The sequence below is a fragment of the Girardinichthys multiradiatus genome, chromosome 2 (assembly GCF_021462225.1).
Source record: "Girardinichthys multiradiatus isolate DD_20200921_A chromosome 2, DD_fGirMul_XY1, whole genome shotgun sequence".
In the NCBI taxonomy this organism is placed as follows: domain Eukaryota; kingdom Metazoa; phylum Chordata; class Actinopteri; order Cyprinodontiformes; family Goodeidae; genus Girardinichthys; species Girardinichthys multiradiatus.
Window position 1 is genome coordinate 49,795,593 of NC_061795.1, and position 20,424 is coordinate 49,816,016.

Genomic DNA, 20,424 nt, shown 5'->3' on the forward strand with positions numbered 1-20,424 from the left:
CCTGAGTAATGCCTGCTTTAGAAAAACACTGAGTCAGTTTTACAGATAACTCAACACTGAATAACGCTTCCACCCGTAAGGGCTGACAGTATCTACTGCAAAGAAGCACAGCTATGTGAAGCATTTACACCAATATACTAAAAATAAAATCTAAAGACCCTTTAAATGATCACAGCTGCCAGTTTGGCTTTTTCATCACCAAGAAATGAGTTTATTAAAATACATATATATAGAGATGCACTTAATCCACAATTTAATTTAGAGTAAACAAACTAATCTCACAGAAATTATTTTATTGTTTTCAAATAAAGGATGAAGTGCCAGTTATCAACTAGGGTTACACATTATTAGACTGCTGCTGCTACTACGTTCTGTTCAGATAAAATGCAGACTGTTCGGGAGAAACATAATATGTTTACTATCATGAATTGCTTAGATAGTTGAATTAGAACAAAACCAGAGGATGAAACAGACTCAGCACACAGGATAAGACGGTAAATGAGGTTTATTTCTACTGTAGACTTTGTTTAAGGAATCTTGAGTTGGAGTTGTCCAGAAGCCAGAGGAGGAGGAGGTAAACTCAGGAATCCAAGGAGAGAGAGAGAGAGAGTACTGGTGATGAGAATATTTACAGTGCAGTCCTTAGGAGGGAGTATTACCAGATGTTGGCAGGCAGGTAGGCAGGTAGGTAGGTAGGCAGGTAGGTAGGTAGGCAGACAGACAGGAGTTCACATAACTGAGGTTATGTTCCAGCAAAGGTCTTCTTCTTCTTCTTGTATTATTTGTGGCAGTTGGCAAATAACGTTATGATGTGCATTACCGCCACCGACTGGTATGGAGTGTGGTTCTTCATGGTTTTAAATCTTATTTACTATTACAACAATCAAATTCTATTGATTAATTTAGTGCTTTTGAAAAATCTAATTATAATTTGAATATGTTTGCTACCTAAACTTCTTTGCAAAGTATCTCTCAAAATAAAATTTTCTTTAATACCTACAAATTCTCTCCTTAAAATTGTTCTTTCTTGTTCATATTTCTGACACTTCAATATTACATGTTCTATTGTTTCCTCCTCTCCACAATAATCACATTTTCCTGTATTATGTTTCTTTATCTTGAACAATGTAGAATTAAGTCCTGTATGTCCTATTCTTAATCTTGTAATTAATCTTTCCTCTTTTCTACTCCTTCTTCCTGTTCTTACTTCTCCTACTATCTTGTTGATTCTGTAAAACCATCTTCCTTTCTTTTCTTCATCCCACCTTTTTTGCCACTCTTTCCTGATTCTCTGTTTAATTATATTTCTTGCCTCTGACCTACTAATATTTATTATAAAGCTAATGTTGTTTTGTGTTGCCTTCTTTGCCATCCTGTCCACCATCTCATTCCCTCCAACTCCTACATGTGCTGGTACCCATAAAAACACTAATATTAATCCCATTCTTTGTATTATAAATAAAGTAAGTTTTATTTCCAACAAAATGTCTGGTCTACCCTCTGAATGATTATGTTTTAAACTTAATAATGCTGAACTTGAGTCTGAACAAATGATTGTTTTTAATGGTTTTATATCCTCCACCCACTGCACTGCTAACAATATGGCTAATACTTCTCCTGAATATACTGATAATCCATCTATAATTCTCCTTCCTACTTTTATTTTAAATTCTGGTATTATAAATGCTACTCCTATTTTTTCATCTGTTTTTGATGCATCTGTGTAAATCTGGACATAATGATAGTAATTGTTTATATATTCTTGTATTATACTTGAATCTAAAAAACATTTTGTATCCTTTTTCTTTTCCATCAACACCATATCCATCACTGCTTCTGGTAACAGCCACGGTGGCACTACTGGCAAAGGCAACATTGAACTTATTTCTTTTCCATATATTTGAAATTCTTCTGCTATGTTATTGATAATCCAACCAAAACTCTTAACTTGTTTTTTTTCTTTTTCCCAGCATGGTTTTAAAATATCACGTGTGGGATGATCCGGATTATTGCTTTGTAAATTTATCAAGTAATTTATTGCTAACTGTTTCCTTCTTAGATCTAATGGCATCTCTCCCATCTCTACCTGGAGTTCTGCTATTGGACTGGTTCTGATTGCTCCTGTACTAATTCTTAAAGCTTGATGTTGTATATTGTCTAATTTTATAAGATGAGTGTTTGCTGCTGATCCATAAATTATATTTCCATAATCAATATTCGATCTAATTAATCCTGTATAAATAATTTTTAATGATGTTCGATCTGCTCCCCAATCAATACCAGCCATACATCTCATAATGTTTAATATTCTTTTGCATTTATCTATGATTCTTTCTATATGTACTTTCTATATAATTTTTTCATCAAACCATATACATATAACTTGTTCTAAAACTTGATTGTATAATTTTAGTTTTATATTTTCTCTTTTCCTTTTCTGTGTAAACACCATTACTTTTGTTTTTTCCACTGAGAATTTAAATCCCCATTGATTTGCCCATTGTTCTATTCTAATAATCTCATCCTGTATTTTCTTTTCAATAAATTTGATATTACGACCCCTTTTCCATATAGCTCCATCATCTGCAAATAGTGAACAACCGACGTCCTTACCAATATTTTTAAATACATCATTTATCATTATAGAAAACAATAACGGACTTATAATACTTCCTTGAGGAGTACCATTATCTATTATATATTTACCTGACAATTCTTGACCAATTCTTACTTGTATTTTTCTATTTGATAAAAAATCTTTAATCCAGTTAAACATTTTTCCAGTAATACCCATTTTATTTAATTTAATTAATAATCCTTCAACCCACATCATGTCATAAGCTTTTTCTATATCATAAAATACAGCTACTACATTTTCTTTGTTTATTTGTGCTCTCCTAATTTCATATTCTAAACATAATGCAGAGTCATTTGTGCTTCTCCCTTTTCGAAACCCATTTTGATTTCTAGATATATACCCATTAATATTTAAATAATATGTTAATCTATTATTAATCATTTTTTCCATTATTTTACAAATATTTGATGTTAATGCGATCGGTCTATAATTTTCTGGTTTTGTGTTATCTTTTCCTGGTTTAACTATTGGAATAATTATTGCTTCCTTCCAGCTCTGTGGCAGCTCTCCCTCCTCCCAGACTTTATTGTATAATTATAATATTTTGTCTTTTGCTTTGTCATTAAGATGTTCCATCATCGTATAGTACATTTGATCTTTTCCAGGTGATGTATTTTTTGTTTTCCTGGTTACAAAGTTCAATTCTCCTTGTGTAAATGGTTCATTTATTAATTTATTTCGCAGCAAAGGTCTGTATCAGCAGCTACCTTAAGAAGCCCATGAGCTCATTAGGAAAATGCGTTGCAGCTGCAGACAATGAGCTGCCAGAACCAACCAGAAGGGGAGGAGCAGAGATCCTACAGTTTACAAAGCCTGCTCTGATTGAGAGGCAATGCAGACATAAAATAAATAGATTCACATTTGCAGAGATTCATTGGGAACATTTGCATGTAAAAGGTGCCTTTTAATTTTGATGCTGCATTTAAAATGAGGGGGAAATCTTATGATCCAACTATCTTGGATGGTGACCTCTGTGCCACCACTGACAGAAGATATGATTTTGGTTAATTTGACCTTATTTGTTAGTCAGTGGCTATTTAGGTCATGTTTTAAAGGCTATAGCAGGTCAGCAGTTATGTTCTTCCAGCTTCAGTTGGTTTTCCTGCAGTTTATCAAACATTATATCAGCACTGAGGTTTAAACTGATGCTGTTTTCAGCAGAAAAGCTTCCTCTCTGATACCCTGCCATGAATCCCTTAACTTGGATATGATTAACTTATAAACAAGAGTTTTTAACCATTTTTAATCATCACTTTAAGCTTTTAGCCCCCCCCCCCACACTTAGAGGGAATAAAATACCTTTGTAGGGATTCTGTGTTGTTAATGTTGAACCATTTAAGCCCATAAAGCCCTTAGAGGGAGAATTAACAGACTGTAGTTTAATAAATATCTAATCCCTATAAGATTTCTTTGTAACCTTGTCCAACTTTAGGCAGATCAACAGTTTTTGATTGTGTGCACATTTCCAGATGCCACTTGTTAAAAGCCAACTGAAAACGTATTTCTTTCATTGTTTTGATTAAAGCAGCTGCAAGCTTCATTGGATTCTAAATCCTGATGTTAATGAGTTTTAGCTAAAGCCATCAGTGTTTGGGAACTTGCACTGAGAACAGATCAATGATGCATATAAGAAGAAAATAATGCAAACATTTTCTTTAATTAAAATACATTGTATATGGACACAATTCTCACTTAAATGAATTATCATTTTGATGATTAATAAAAACACACTTGTACATACTGCTTATTGTCATTATTTGAGTGTTTCTAGAGATGGTGGTTGTTGTTTGGATGCTGATATATGATGAGAGCGATTGAAACTGAAGACAAATTTCTTGTTTGTGCAACGTAGCCAATAAAGATGATTCTGAAACCCATTTATAGACCACTTCTACCTCTTGCAGGTGTAAACCTATACATCCTTTTCACAGTCTTGTTCTTCTACACTTCATCCTGTCTCACCTCTATTGTTACAGCTTCGCATCACCTCTCTGCTCCTTCCTTGATTTCCCTTGAGTGGTGGGATGACTGTGAACTGTGTAAGTGCACTTACAAAAAAAGTCAATAGCTGCAAGGCTGTAATCACATGATGTGTAATTGGACATAGGTGATTTATCTGACTCTATCAGCTTTTGCACAATGTCCAGGTTCCCTGGGAAAGGTGAGGATTGTCTGATGATATATTCTAACAGTCACTGTAAAAATGGGCAGGATTGAGACTAAACAAGTTTAACTCCTCCACATCCCATTCAGACACTAATTCTTTCCATGCACCAAAAACCCACCTACCTTCAGACCCCCTGCCTGTACATAGGATGTCAGAGGAAGATGTAAACAGTCTCTTTCAGCGCCTGAAAACAAATAAGGCCTCAGAATCTGATCATTTCTCCCCATCATGCCTGAGAGCCTGCGCTGACCAACTGGCCCCCGACTTCCCACCTTCCAGTGGACCTTTCTCTACCATCCGGACTCTGCGCGAGGCTGGCCGGTAAGACAGCGCGCTAATGTCTCTTTGCTGGCAAACAGACATAAACTCTTCAAACTGGATCCAAGGATGTCATAAGATCACGCGATCATATGCAAAGTTAAGTACGAGTGAATCACTGTTTGTGTACCCGGTGATTTCATTCATAAAGAGGGGAAATTAAAGTATAAGCATTGCTGTACTTTGTATCTGAGGCCTGCAGAGACGCTGTCTCTACAAGCCGAGTCTGAGAGGACGACAACAGGAGCTGCATCCCGTGGTAACGTGCAGTTGGTTGGCGAACAGAACAAGCCGTCTTTCACACACAGCTCCGGAGGTTAGCTGGAAGCTAACCCTTTGTTCACAAAGATTTCATCAAACTTCGTCGTCGCCCGGACAACTACTCAACATGTTCATACAAGGTTTGGTGTTTGGGCAGAATAATAGAGAAAGATTTAGATTGAAATGATCTAAATGTTTTTCATTTATGAAGTTTGGTTTTGTTTGTGTTGAACTCAGCTATCTTGGTGCTAGCAGAATATCTGCAGCACATGTGCTCAGGTTGTGCCCTTACAAAACAAAAGTATATGGCAATATACTGGAATTTATATTGCCATACATCAGGAAATATATTTCAATATATCAGAAACTTTGTCATATATTAGAAAATATATAGCAATAAAAGGATGGACAACTAATTGCTATATATTGATTTATATGTTTTAGGATACATTGCTGTGCAAACAAAACTGGATTACATTACTGCATGTATGTTTATTACAACAAAGTACTTGTTTGGGTCAAGCAAGCTCAAAATTACATTTTGCATCACATTCATTGTATTTTACATTTTAAAGCCTATGGACCATATATGGCTACGTATTGATTCATATATTGTGAAATGTAGATTACAGAACATAAGTTAAATCATTAACAGCAGCAAAAAATAAAGCAAACATTTCTTTGAGTCCACTTCCCTATATAACATGTCATCCTCAACAGGACATTTCAGTCCTCCACACTTAAACGTGGAGGTATACATGCATATACATGCATGAACAGAACTTAAAAAACCCAGAATCCTATAGTGTAAAAGCAACGTCTCCGATTGGTCGAGCTACTTCTTACCATGGACACATTGAACTATGGGTAGGATAGGCGCGAACGACAAGCCACCGCCAGATACATTTTTACAGGTTAAACGGGTGCTGCCATTACTCTGTGCGCCTCAGCGCTGAGGGGAGAAAATAAAAAAAATGAAGTTTGCACTAGTGAGCTGGTCGAAGGGAAAGGATAAAGATGCTCTCAGTATTATCCCCGTAAATTGGATTGTAGACTTTGATCCTGAAAACTCTAAAAAGGAGTATCTTATTGAGTGCCGCAGCATTGGTGGCAGGAGGCCTACGAATGGGTGGCTGGTTGAACCTGCATACATACTGCAGTTGGCAGGCAACTACAGTGCTTATTATGATTTAATTTTTTTTTACTGTTGTTAGTCATGCAACATTAATGTTGATAGCAATTTTCCCGCTGAGGTTTTGGCATCACTGGCTAACTAACGTTTGCTGTAAACGTCTGCTAGCTAGTAGGGCTGAACAATTTATCATTTTCTGTTTGAAATTGCGATTTCAGACAACACAATCACGTGATCGCCAAAGCTGCGTTTTTTTTTTTTTTTTTTTGGCTGCTCTCCAGACGGACCCAGGATCTGCTCTGTCAACTATTGCATGACAAAAAAGTCAGGTGAAAGTGATGCTCAGGCCCACAGTAGCAAACAGTCTACAATTACAGCATCCTTTGCCAGTGTAACTCCATATGACATGAGCAGTAAAAGACACCGGGAGATAAGGACTGCCATAACGTACTACATTGCCAAGGACATGGTGCCTGTTAACACGGTCACCAAATGCGGGTTTAAAAACCTTCTCCACAAGAGAAGCTAGATAACGTTAGGTAGCTAGCAGAAAATTCAAATGAAGCTGGACTGATATGAATAACAGCTGTCAGCTAGCTAGCTATTTGCTATTATTATTTTAGCAACCGTTAGCTAGCTAGCTAGCATTTGAGCTAGCAAATGAAGCAGGCCTCGCATGATTATTGGACAAGTCCCGCTTCATTTGAACTTTTAGCTAGCTAGCTAACAGCCATTAGTCACATAGTGTCACTTATAAATTTTTAATTGGCAGTGAAACATTAACTAAACACCTATTTTTAAAGACCTAAATTGAAGAATGTCAGCTAGGATTTGTGTGAATAAGAATACTAAACTGTTCCACCTCAACAGAAAAGGAGTCTATACTTAAGGTTGCTGAGCAGAAACTCCTGCAAGAGGACCTACCAATGAGCAAGAAGAGAAAGAGTGTACTCAACAAACACTTCCTTGACACACCTAAGGAAACTGTTGAACAAGTTGCAAAAAAGGTAATGGGGTTCTTTTCATTACAGGTGTTTTGATCGTATTATATATATATATATATATATATATATATATATATATATATATATATATATATATATATATATATGATTTGAATATTTTTACCCAACAGAAAAACTACAAATTCATTGCTGCAAGACAGTCTGAATTTGAGGTTCTTTCCCAAGAAGAACATAAAGTCACCCTAGTGGAGACTGCTTCAGAGGCACTTGAGGATGAGATCCGGGCCCTCAGGGAAGAGAATAAAAGACTGCGGGACCAGCAGAGTGTAGGATCTTCCGCAGCCATTAAAGATCTTGAGATTCAAGTCAAGGCCTTGAACAAGGAGAACACCAGACTGCGCCAAATGGCACTTAAAGGCAACTATCTCTTCATTTATACAATCTTTATACACAGGTAAAACACCGTAATTATCCGTGAAATCCATGTCCGCTGTGTTCAGTTGAAACCAGCAAGCAGCAGATGGAAGTTCCTCCTATTTGATGATGCGGCGAAGCGTTGCCGCTTGTTGCCAAATGCCAACGCGGAGTTTATGGGGAATGTCAAGCGGGCAAAAGCACACAAACGAGGCGAAATATTCACAGAATCCGCATTTGGTGTGAACGCACCATTAGACTTAAAGACACCAAAAAATGAGTGGAGGTGTATTTTGTTCTTCAGATCTTAAGCACTTACAACTTGTTTGGATTCCTGTTGTAGTAAATTATGTGGGCCATATTTTCCAGACATTCCATCACTATTAGTGGCTGTGAAGAGCCTCGTTTCGGATAACATCACAGAGAACTCAAGCTATGAAGGTGAAAGTAAATATGAGACCAGTGTTGCTCAACCATCACCTGCTCAACTCGCATCTCCCAAACCAGCATCAGTAAGTGCATTTTTGTAACGATCAGTTAAAAACATAAAACATTCATTCACTGGTTGTTGTTGTTTTTTTGGGTTTTTTTGTATTCCTGTTTGTCTTTCTTACAATTAATAAGGTGCAACTAGGGAATGATGACTCCACCAGAGTGTCTGTCCATTGTTGGGAGACTGCAAAAGCACAACCCACAGCGAAAGGAATGGCCCGCACCCTTTTGCTGGGCCTGTTCAGCGTTGATGTCCTGCTGAAGTCCAACCTGACGGGAGGGGTCAACAAGGTCAAATCCAAATCCAAGGTCAATCCATCTGCAGAGCGACGTCAGCCTCTGGACACCAAAAAGCTTAAAGCTTTACTCGGTAAGAATAAATATTTAATAGAATAATATATTTAGCAGTTATTGTAAATGGGAACACAAATAATAGCGAAACAAATGGATGAATAGAAAGCTTTAACAGTTTTTATATTGTTTTAGATATAAAGTGATTTTTATATCTTGTTACAATACATTAAACATTTTATCAGCATTAAAATAGATCCCTTGTTGTAGCATTAAAATCCCAGCACCAATTCACCTCCCATAAGCAGGTGTTTGATTCTGGTGCTAAGCTATCAGCTTCTTTGTTAGCTTCAACTGCTAACAGCTAAGGACACGTGCTGCTGCTAAAGAATATTTACCCAGAAAGGTTGTTAGTTTTCAAGCTAGTGAATAATAGTCCTTAAACATTATTTTACTAAACTTGATAACTAAGCAAACACCATTAAGCCCCATTTCTCCAAAAAGATTTGGCTCTTTTCCAAAATATTCCCTTAATAATGTTCAAATATTATTTTAATAAATAAAGGCAACTAATTAGACACCGTTGATAGTCATCCAGAGGGTTGGTTTTATTCAGCAGATCATTCATAATGAGCTACAACAACATTTAATTTCCCTTTGGGATTAATAAAGTATTTTTGAATTGAATTTGAATTGAATTATTTAAAATATTATTTTATTAAAATAATATTTTATCTGATCTTGCATTGTGAATGGTTGTCTAAACGTTTGCTGATTATTACCTAAGTTAGTTCCAAGACTAACTTAACTTCATTTCCAGATTCTTCAAGATAATCCTTGGTTCTCAAACATAAACATTGCATGGTAATGTTGCATCATTCTTTTGGTCATAATTTTCAACCATCTTTAATCAACTTGTTTATATTGTACATAGTCCATTAGTCTTCATTATTCTTTAATTCTGATTGGTAGTTTAGTTGGATTGTTTTAGCAAAGTAAAGAGTTTGTTGATTGAAATATATTTGACTTTGAGTTGACTTATTTTTGTTAATAAATTATTGTATTTTAAGAAATTGTGTGAATTTATTCCATATATGTGCAGAGTTTTTGCTGTTCAATAATGTCAGAGCTCGTCTCACACCTTTCTATTTTGTCCTAATACCATCGCCTTACTGGGCTGGTATTCACAGGACAACCCTTAACAGACCCAAATATTATTTGATAAAATATTAAAATATTAATATTAAATATTACATAATATTCTCAGATTAATAATCACAACACTGGGGAGCATCTTCTCTCACACAAGAACCATCAGCACCAGCGCCCCCCAGTGGTGAGATTTATTTCTGCTCCTCTTCTCCCTCTACACAAATGACTGGACCTCAGCGGACCCGTCTGTGAAACTCCTGAAGTTTGCAGATGACACCACTGTTATTGGTCTGATCCAGGACCGTGGTGAGTCTGCATACAGACAGGAGGTGGATCGGCCGGTACACTGGTGGGGTCAGAACCACCTGGAACTTAACCCACTCAAGTCTATGGAGAAGATGGTGGACTTTTGGAGAACACCAACCCCCACACACCCCTCTCACCATCCTCAACAACACAGTGTAGGCTATGGACCACTTCCAGTTCGTAGGAACCACCATTTCTCGAAACCTGAGATGGTCTTCACACATAAACAATGTTCAGAAAAAGGCCCAGCAGAGACTGTACTTCCTGAGGCAACTCATAAAGTACAACCTTCCACAGGAGCTGCTTGTTATCTTCTACACTGCCATCATTCAATCTGTCCTGTCTTCATCCATCTCAGTGTGGTTTGGTTCATCCACCAAACAGGACAGGTCCAGACTGCAACGAATAATCAGGAGTGCAGAGAGGATCATCAGGTCGACCTTCCCTCTATCCAGGACTTATACAGGTCCTTCTCAAAATATTAGCATATTGTGATAAAGTTCATTATTTTCCATAATGTCATGATGAAAATTTAACATTCATATATTTTAGAGTCATTGCACACTAACTGAAATATTTCAGGTCTTTTATTGTCTTAATATGGATGATTTTGGCATACAGCTCATGAAAACCCAAAATTCCTATCTCACAAAATTAGCATATTTCATCCGACCAATAAAAGAAAAGTGTTTTTAATACAAAAAACGTCAACCTTCAAATAATCATGTACAGTTATGCACTCAATACTTGGTTGGGAATCCTTTTGCAGAAATGACTGCTTCAATGCGGCGTGGCATGGAGGCAATCAGCCTGTGGAACTGCTGAGGTCTTATGGAGGCCCAGGATGCTTCGATAGCGGCCTTTAGCTCATCCAGAGTGTTGGGTCTTGAGTCTCTCAACGTTCTCTTCACAATATCCCACAGATTCTCTATGGGGTTCAGGTCAGGAGAGTTGGCAGGCCAATTGAGCACAGTGATACCATGGTCAGTAAACCATTTACCAGTGATTTTGGCACTGTGAGCAGGTGCCAGGTCGTGCTGAAAAATTAAATCTTCATCTCCATAAAGCTTTTCAGCAGATGGAAGCATGAAGTGCTCCAAAATCTCCTGATAGCTAGCTGCATTGACCCTGCCCTTGATAAAACACAGTGGACCAACACCAGCAGCTGACACGGCACCCCAGACCATCACTGACTGTGGGTACTTGACACTGGACTTCTGGCATTTTGGCATTTCCTTCTCCCCAGTCTTCCTCCAGACTCTGGCACCTTGATTTCTGAATGACATGCAGAATTTGCTTTCATCCGAAAAAAGTACTTTGGACCACTGAGCAACAGTCCAGTGCTGCTTCTCTGTAGCCCAGGTCTGGGGAATGCAGCACCTGTAGCCCATTTCCTGCTCACGCCTGTGCACGGTGGCTCTGGATGTTTCTACTCCAGACTCAGTCCACTGCTTCCGCAGGTCCCCCAAGGTCTGGAATCGGCCCTTCTCCACAATCCTCCTCAGGGTCCGATCACCTCTTCTCGTTGTGCAGCGTTTTCTGCCACACTTTTTCCTTCCCACAGACTTCCCACTGAGGTGCGTTGATACAGCACTCTGGGAACAGCCTATTCGTTCAGAAATTTCTTTCTGTGTCTTACCCTCTTGCTTGAGGGTGTCAATAGTGGCCTTCTGGACAGCAGTCAGGTCGGCAGTCTTACCCATGATTGGGGTTTTGAGTGATGAACCAGGCTGGGAGTTTTAAAGGCCTCAGGAATCTTTTGCAGGTGTTTAGAGTTAACTCGTTGATTCAGATGATTAGGTTCATAGCTCGTTTAGAGACCCTTTTAATGAGATGCTAATTTTGTGAGATAGGAATTTTGGGTTTTCATGAGCTGTATGCCAAAATCATCCGTATTAAGACAATAAAAGACCTGAAATATTTCAGTTAGTGTGCAATGAATCTAAAATATATGAATGTTAAATTTTCATCATGACATTATGGAAAATAATGAACTTTATCACAATATGCTAATATTTTGAGAAGGACCTGTACAGGTCTAGGGTCAGGAAAAGGGCACCCTGCACACAAACTGTTTATAGTTTTACCTTCAGGTGGCGCTACAGAGCACTGTTCACTAAAACCAGCCGCCACAGAGACAGTTTCTTCCCCAAGCTGTTTCTCTGATGAAAACTTTACAGTCAGAGCTCCAGAACAACACCATGCATACTTGGACCGATCTCACGTTATATTCTATTCTAAAGTCACTTGTGTATATATGTACAAGTAAAAGGATATTATTCATTATTGAAAGTAAAGTGAACCATAATCAAATTCCTTGTTTGTACAAACCTGGCAATAAAGCTGATTCTGATTTTATAAAGACATGAGAGTAAATGCTGCTAAATGTTCCCTACTGTTATATCTGGAAAACAATAAGCTTTAGGATTCTGGGGTTAGAAAATATTCAGTTTAATTATTACTGGCTTTCAGAAGGGATTATTATGCAATATCTTTTAATAAAATTTGTAAATGATCCATTTGATCTGAAAGAACATTTGTGTCTTCTTTGACTGGTGGCGTCCATGTATGTAAAACAGAGAAATTATGTTCTGAACATCGTCATCCATCTTGGAGAAGACCTAATATAGTGTTATTGTGTGTTTAATCTTGCTGGATATTCACTCTGAGCTCAACTACTCATCAGCAGTGGAAGCCCATCTGCAGACCCTGACGACATGTTCAGTTTGTTAAATCACTGCGAGAGAACAGGAAGTCAGCGCTAGACTAACGTTTCACTTATTTCTTTGGTGAAAAATGTGTGCAGGAATTTAATTCTGAGGAAATATGAGGGTGACCTAAACATGACCTGGGGATAGAAAACAGTATAGGCAGAAAAATATTGCAGATGGGATCTCTTTCTGTGTCTCACAGGCAAGGATGAACAGAATTACTTAACTTTCACTTCAATGACTTAACACTTAATTGTAGATGTTTTAACGGTTAAATCCATTGATTTTTTTCCTCAAGCTTTACTACAAGAAATGTAGTCAACAAGGGTTGATATGAAATCCTCACAGAATAACAATGTTCAGTAAAAACATCAAAGTTTCCAGTCAGTCATTTTCTATACAGCTTCTTCCATAGTGGGTCGCCGGGAAGCTGGTGCCTATCTCCAGCAGTCTATGGGTGGGAGGCGAGGTACACCCTGGCTGAGTCGCCAGTCCATTGCAGGTCAACACACAAACAACCACGCACACACTCATTCATACACCTAAGGGCAATTTAGAGAGCCCAATAACCTAACAGGGATGTCTTTGGACTGCGGAAGGAAGCCGGAGTACCCGGTGAGAACCCACGCATGCACGGGGAGAACATGAAAACCCCATGCAGAAAGACCCCCAGCCGGGAGTCAAACACAGGACCTTCTTGCTGCAAGGCAACAGTGCTACCAACTGCACCACCGTGCAGCCCTGGTTTCCAGGTAATTAAACAAAACTATCAATCAGTTTAACAAGATCTAACTCATTTCATTTGAAACAAAAAAGTAATAATTGTTACACTGCTGCTGTATAAATAACTTATGGCGGTCCAGAATGTTTCCCAGCAACTGTCTAAAGGCTTGGTAGAGCTTCAGACCGGTACCAGTCCCATATCTATAAAAAAGCAGGACAAAATAAATATATAATCAAGCTTAAAATACTACAGTTTACAGCAATCATTACATGTTCTCAATTGGTCAGCATATTAACTTTTGCTTTAAGGTCACATGGCTACTGTTCCACTGTCGGACCTTTAATCCACTTTGGGAGGTATTCACTGTAACCTTACTCAGATTATATTGGGTATTTAATGCATAGCGCGTCTGTCAATCCTGCTAAGTTAGACGGAACACCCCTTTGGTTCCACAATTCCTGCTGCCGGTTTTGAAAGCACGCATGGCCCTGTGATTTTGTTGGATTGAGATGTGAAAGGATCTTCTTATTCAATGAGGTTATAGAATCCTTCAGTCTGCATCGTGAGACATGTAGTAAGAACAAGATTATTTAAATGGTAAAGAGACTGAACTGTTCCAGTCAAACCGAACACCAGAGCCACATTCACCCAATCACACGCACAAACGCTACACATTCCTACACCAATACGCAGATAGGCAACTCAGGTTAAATGCCTTGCCCAGGGAAACATTGAAATGTGGAAGGAGGAAGCTGGAATCAAACGCACAACTTTTGGATTGAGAGACGACTACTGAGAATCGCCTGTTTAGGTGAAATTCAAAGCCAGAAAAAACATGTACTCGTTGTCTTCCGCTTATCTGAGACCGGGTCGCGGGGGCAGCAGACTCTGCAGAGACACCCAGACGTCCCTCTCCCGAGACACCTCCTCCAGCTCCTCCGGAGGGAGCCCGAGGCGTTTCCAGACCAGCCGAGAAACATAGTCCCCTCCAGCGTGTCCTGGGCCGTCCGCTGGGCCTCCTCCCGGTGGGACGTGCCTGGAACATCTACCGAGGAAGGCGTCCAGGAGGCATCCGGTATAGATGCCCGAGCCACCTCAACTAGCTCTTCTCGATGTGGAGGAGCAGCGGCTCTACTTCGAGCTCCTCCCGGATGGCCGAGCTCCTTACCCTATCTCTAAGGGAGTGCCCGGCCACCCTACGGAGGAAGCTCATTTCAGCCGCTTGTATCCGGGATCTCGTTTGTTCGGTCATGACCCAAAGTTCATGGCCATAGGTGAGGGTAGGAACGTAGACCGACCAGTAAATTGAGAGCTTTGCTTTTCGGCTCAGCTCTCTCTTCACCACAACGGACCGGCACAGCGCCCCCATTACTGTGGCAGCCACACCGATCCGTCTGTCAATCTCCCGCTCCATTCTTCCCTCACTCGTGAACAAGACCCCGAGATACTTAAACTCCTCCACTTGAGGCAGGAACTCCCCTCCAACCTGAAGAGGACAAGCCACCCTTTTCCGGTCGAGAACCATGGCCTCGGACTTGGAGGAGCTGATCTTCATCCCAGCCGCTTCACACTCGGCTGTGAACCGCCCCAGCGCATAATGTAGGTCTTGGCTAGAGGGGGCCAGCAGGACCACGTCATCTGCAAAAAGAAGAGACGAAATCCACAGGTCCCCAAACCAGACCCCCTCCAGCCCTTGGCTGCGTCTAGAAATCCTGTCCATAAAAGTTATGAACAGGACCGGTGACAAAGGGCAGCCCTGCCGGAGTCCAACATGCACCAGGAACATGTCCGACTTAGTGCCGGCAATGTGAACCAAACTCCTGCTCCGCTTGTACAGGGACCGGATGGCCCCTAGTAAAGGGCCCCCGATTCCATACTCCTGGAGCACCCCCCACAGGGCATCACGAGGGACACAGTCGAATGCCTTCTCCAGGTCCACAAAACACATGTGGACCAGTTGGGCAAACTCCCATGAACCCTCGAGTACCCTGTAGAGGGTATAGAGCTGGTCCAGTGTTCCCCCGGCTGGGACGAAAACCACAATGCTCCTCCTGAAGCTGAGGTTTGACTATTGGCCGGACTCTCCTCTCCAATACCCTGGCGTAGGCCTTACCAGGGAGGCTGAGGAGTGTGATCCCCCTGTAGTTGGAACAGACCGTCCGGTCACCCTTCTTATGTAGGGGGACCATCACCCCAGTCTGCCAGTCCAAAGGCACTGTCCCCGTCCGCCACGCAATGTTGAAGAGGCGTGTCAACCATGACAGCCCCACAACATCCAGAGACTTGAGGTATTCAGGGCGGATCTCATCCACCCCGAAGCCTTGCCACCGCGGAGCTTTTTAATCACCTCGGTGACTTAGCCTGGGTGATGAAAGAGTCCAATCCGAGTCCCCAGCCTCTGTTTCCACCAGGGAATTCGTGAGGCAGGATTGAGGAGATCCTTGAAGTACTCCTTCCACCGCCCGATAATGTCCCCAGTCGAGGTCAGCAGCTTCCCACCCCCACTGTAAACAGTGTTGGCGAAGCACTGCTTCCCCCTCCTGAGGCGGCGGAGAGTTTGCCAGAATTGCTTCGAGGCCAACCGGTAGTCCTTCTCCATGGCCTCACCGAACGCCTCCCAGGTCCGAGTTTTTGCCTCTGCCACCGCCCGGGCCGTGGCACGCTTGGCCTCACGGTACCCGTCAGCCGCCTCAGGAGTCCCACAAGCCAACCACAGGCAATCCCAACACCGGGTTCTGGGATTGCCACCGCGACAGGCACTGCAGACCTTACGGCCGCAGCTACGGGCAGCAGCATCGACAATAGATGAGGAGAACATGGTCTAATCGGACTCTATGTCTCCAACATCCCCCGGAATCTGGTCAAAGCTCTCCCAGAGCTTTGACCAGATTCCGAGGGATAAGTCGGAGTTGACTTATTTTTGTTAATAAATTCTTGTATTTTAAAAAATTGTGTGAATTCATTCCATATATGTGCAGAGTTTATGCTGTTCAATAATGTCAGAGCTCGTCTCACACCTTTCTCTTTTGTCCAAATACCATCGCCTTACTGGGCTGGTATTCACAGGACAACCCTTAACAGATCCAAATATTATTTGATAAAATATTAAATTATTTATATTAAATATTAAATAATATATTCATATTCATAATCACAACATACGTATAACGCAGAGTGAAGGATAAAAGCCAGGAAATACATTAAAAAAAATTCACGGTTTTGTTCAAGTCATGGACAGTCAGGACATTAATTTAATTGCAATAAAAATGTTGGCTTGATTGTCACTGTGAAGATAATAAGCAAGAGTATCAAGAAGTAAAGGATTTTAAGGAAGTAAAATATAGAAATGCAGTCAAACACTGGAAGATCAACCATTTTCCTAAAGTGCACGCTGACTTATGACCAACTTCAAATCTGTAGGTAAATCACTGCCCCAGTTTTACAGAAACAAAGAAAGATTGGCATTTTTTAATCAAAGCTGGATTTCTTCAGATGTACGACCAGTAGAGCATGAAACTGTTCACAAACACACAATGAGCTGCATCAGTTCTGCTGATAATAGATGTGCAGCATAATGAGCAAATAATGGTGATAATTAGCATGAAGTTCTGTCCCATTAGGGACTAAATTAACCTCACAGTCATCTATGTGGAGCAGGTCCTACCTTTACACATTCTGACATAACTGTAACAGCAGAAGCCGTCCTTCCACAAGCTCTCCCACAGTGGTCTCTCCTTCCCTCTGGGGGAGGTTGAGTTTAAAATGATTAAATCAATGTTCCAGAAATCACCTTCAATGTTGCATTCATTGTCTCCATCAGCTGGGCAGGAATGGGATTTTGTTAATGTAGTTTAAATTCAAAAATGTTAACTCACTTATTTCAATCACGATAAACTACTGTAGAGTTACAGCATACATGAGAATATCATCAAAAGGTTCTTTCTTTTAGTAATAGATTAATTTCAGCAGAACCACAGGCTGATCTCCTCCATGCCACGTTGCATTGATGCAGTAATTCATGTAAACGTACTCATTGCAGATGCTGTAAGGAACGTAAAGGTGGACATACAGTTTCAATAGGTCCACATTTCTGCATTAAAAACCTTTTGGTTTGGTCTGATGTAATATTTAATTTTCTGAGAAACTAATACATTTCTCAATCATTTTGTGTTTAATGATAAAAAATAAAACTTGTTGGTGATACTGTATTTAATCCACATGCACCCTGTGTGTGTGCCTCTGTGGACTCTGCAGTGAGTCATCTGGAGCTGTACCTCATTCCTTTGGTGGAGCTGTTGTGGAAGTTTTGCAGCAGCTGCGGGATGCCAAGCATCGCCTCAAACATCACAGCCAGGGAGCCCAGAGTCTCAACAAACATGATGTAGTCCAACAGCAGCAGGGTGACCACAGCAGAGACCACAGTGAAACCAAAACAGAAGAGGAGGTAGTCCTCAAAAGCACTCCACTTCCAAAAGTAGTGCAGCTCCAAGTCTGGAGAGGGGGAGGAAAAAAATATGTTTCTAGTCAAATCTTTTCATCTGGATTGTTGACAGGCAAAAATAAATGGAAATACATGACAAGTAGAGAATATGGAGTAGCAGGAAAATAACTTTGTGAGGGGGATTCAGAGTGTAGACATCAGACAGCAGAGCATGACAGCATCCCTGACTGAACTGTGGGAGGATTATGTTTGTAATGTGTAGAAACCGAAGCACAGGAGCAGTATCAGGTTCAGTAAGGAATGTAAAATGATTCTGCAGAGCCAGCATTCCTCAGTCAATCCTGTTAAATGCATACGTGACTAAAACAAAGATAAATTTGACAGTGAAAAGCTATTACATTTCTATTCTTTAACAGTTACTCAGCCTTAGGAAGGTCCAGGCTGTGTATTTATTCATGTTACTACCTTGGGTTTAAGCTCCTTTAATCACACAGCCACACTGCCATTTTTGTACCTTTGCAATTATGTTTGCACTAAAGTTTGTTCATTTAACCAACAGAGTTGCATTCAGATCATGCTCACAAAACAACTCTGAGTACGTGTGAACAGACTCAGCCTCAGTAAGTGTCCTGCAAAGCATTAAGATGCGTCCTCAGAAAAGGAAAGATGTTGCAGAAACATCATACATCTGCCACATTGACATTTCTAGGAGCGATCAGCTATTTTATCAATGGACCATAGCTCAACATCTCTGATAGACTGAGTTTGACCACTGAGCTGTGAAAACCAGCTGACATCAGCTAAATGGGATTGATGGCTAAATAAGAACGCACTGGTTATAGTGGTGACTCAACCATGACTATGGATGGTGTAAAGCACCTGACTGCTCCACATGCAGCTGTTATTTTAATGCTAGGAAGACAGACCTTCATGTTTTTTAATTAATGCATTAAATATTTATTCACGAGCTGGTAATGACTATGTGTAAGGGTTAGAATATCAGAGTAGGAAAGCCTGTAAGGCTGTGTTTTAGGTGAATGTTACTTCTCGTCCTGTCTGATTTCACTGACGTTTTTCCCCTCACATTTAACGGTCTTTTTTTAGATCAGAAGTGCTGATTCCTAATATGACAGACTCCCTTTTTCCTAAGAACTATAACAAAAAAAGAGTAAAATAAGCTTCTCGGATTCTTTAACAGAGGTAGTAGTTTTTAATCCAATAGAAATGGGAGTAGTTATAACATCAAAAGTTATTTACCTAATCTTGATCTGATTTTCAGAAACTGAAAAGTGCATTAAAGCACATTATTTGCCATGTTGATTATGCACTTATAGACCAGGAATGTTGGGAAAAAATAGGATTTTATACTACTGGATAAAAAACTGAACTCAGTTCAATAAAGTACTGACCTGTGACTGTATCACATCAGTTACAGTCTGAAACACTAGTTTAAACAATAACCTCCTGGAGGTTCTAAGGTGGAACCTCTATGGATTGAGATGTGGGGAATTTGGAGACCAATTCAACACCTAAAAGTTGTTTTTATGCTCCTCAAACCATTCTTGAATCACTTATGTTACGTGGCAGGAAGCAGAAAGAGGCCACAGCCATCAGGACTAAATGGTAAATGGTCTGCAAGCATGCTTTGGTAGGTGTTATGTGTCAAAGTAACATCCATCTGGATGGCAGGACCCAAACTTGTAGGAAACCAGCAACCTTTTTGTTCTGCCTTGTAGATAAAAATATCACATTTTCAGTGCTTCTGTGCCCCAACAGACGCTTCCATCCTTTGATCAGTTTCACTTCCTGATGTTCGCCAACAAAATAAAAATGCATAGACACAGGCTGAAGCCTTTCCTGTTCCACTCTGGGGAGCTGCAGCTGTGGTTTCACACTGGGACACATGGAGCGAGACATCTTGCATCGAGTGCAGAGCAGCATGTTTACAGCAAACAGCCAATGTGATTAATGGATTTATTACCTGCAAAAGACTCACTGCCCACAGCTGACAAGAAGAACATGATGTAAGAAAGTAGAGGTGGAACAATAACCCCCAAAGCACACACAGGCTGTCACAAACGATGAGATGAACTGAAACCAAAGAGCTGTAGACTGACTATAGACTCTTTACAAGCCATTCACAAACCTTTCTTCTCTGCTGATGGCTCTTTACTTCAAATCATAATCAGATCTGAGTCGACGCAGCCCCTGGCAGCAAGCAGAGGGAGGCTGGAGAGCCAGGAGGGCCTTTTATTTCCCAGTCTGATAAAGGCTCATTCATTTCTAATGGGACAAGGGTAAGGTGGTGAAGTATGAACCTGCTGACAGCAGCAGCTGCAGTGACAGGAATTATATTTTAAAACTCCAAGCAACTATCAGAGCATACAACTTTCATCTGAGTCTTTCACATTT

At 40.3% G+C, this 20,424-nt stretch overlaps 1 protein-coding gene across 4 annotated transcripts in view; it reads right to left on the bottom strand.

Annotated features, from left to right (window-relative positions):
- si:dkey-246g23.2 (solute carrier family 66 member 2) overlaps positions 1-20,424 on the bottom strand; it is a 68,448-nt gene that overhangs the window by 6,117 nt on the left and 41,907 nt on the right. For all 4 annotated transcript variants that reach the window (XM_047383820.1, XM_047383813.1, XM_047383795.1 and 1 more), the window contains exon 4: positions 17,846-18,062. In XM_047383820.1, coding sequence (XP_047239776.1) covers positions 17,846-18,062 — 217 coding nt within the window. The remainder of the gene's footprint in view (positions 1-17,845; positions 18,063-20,424) is intronic.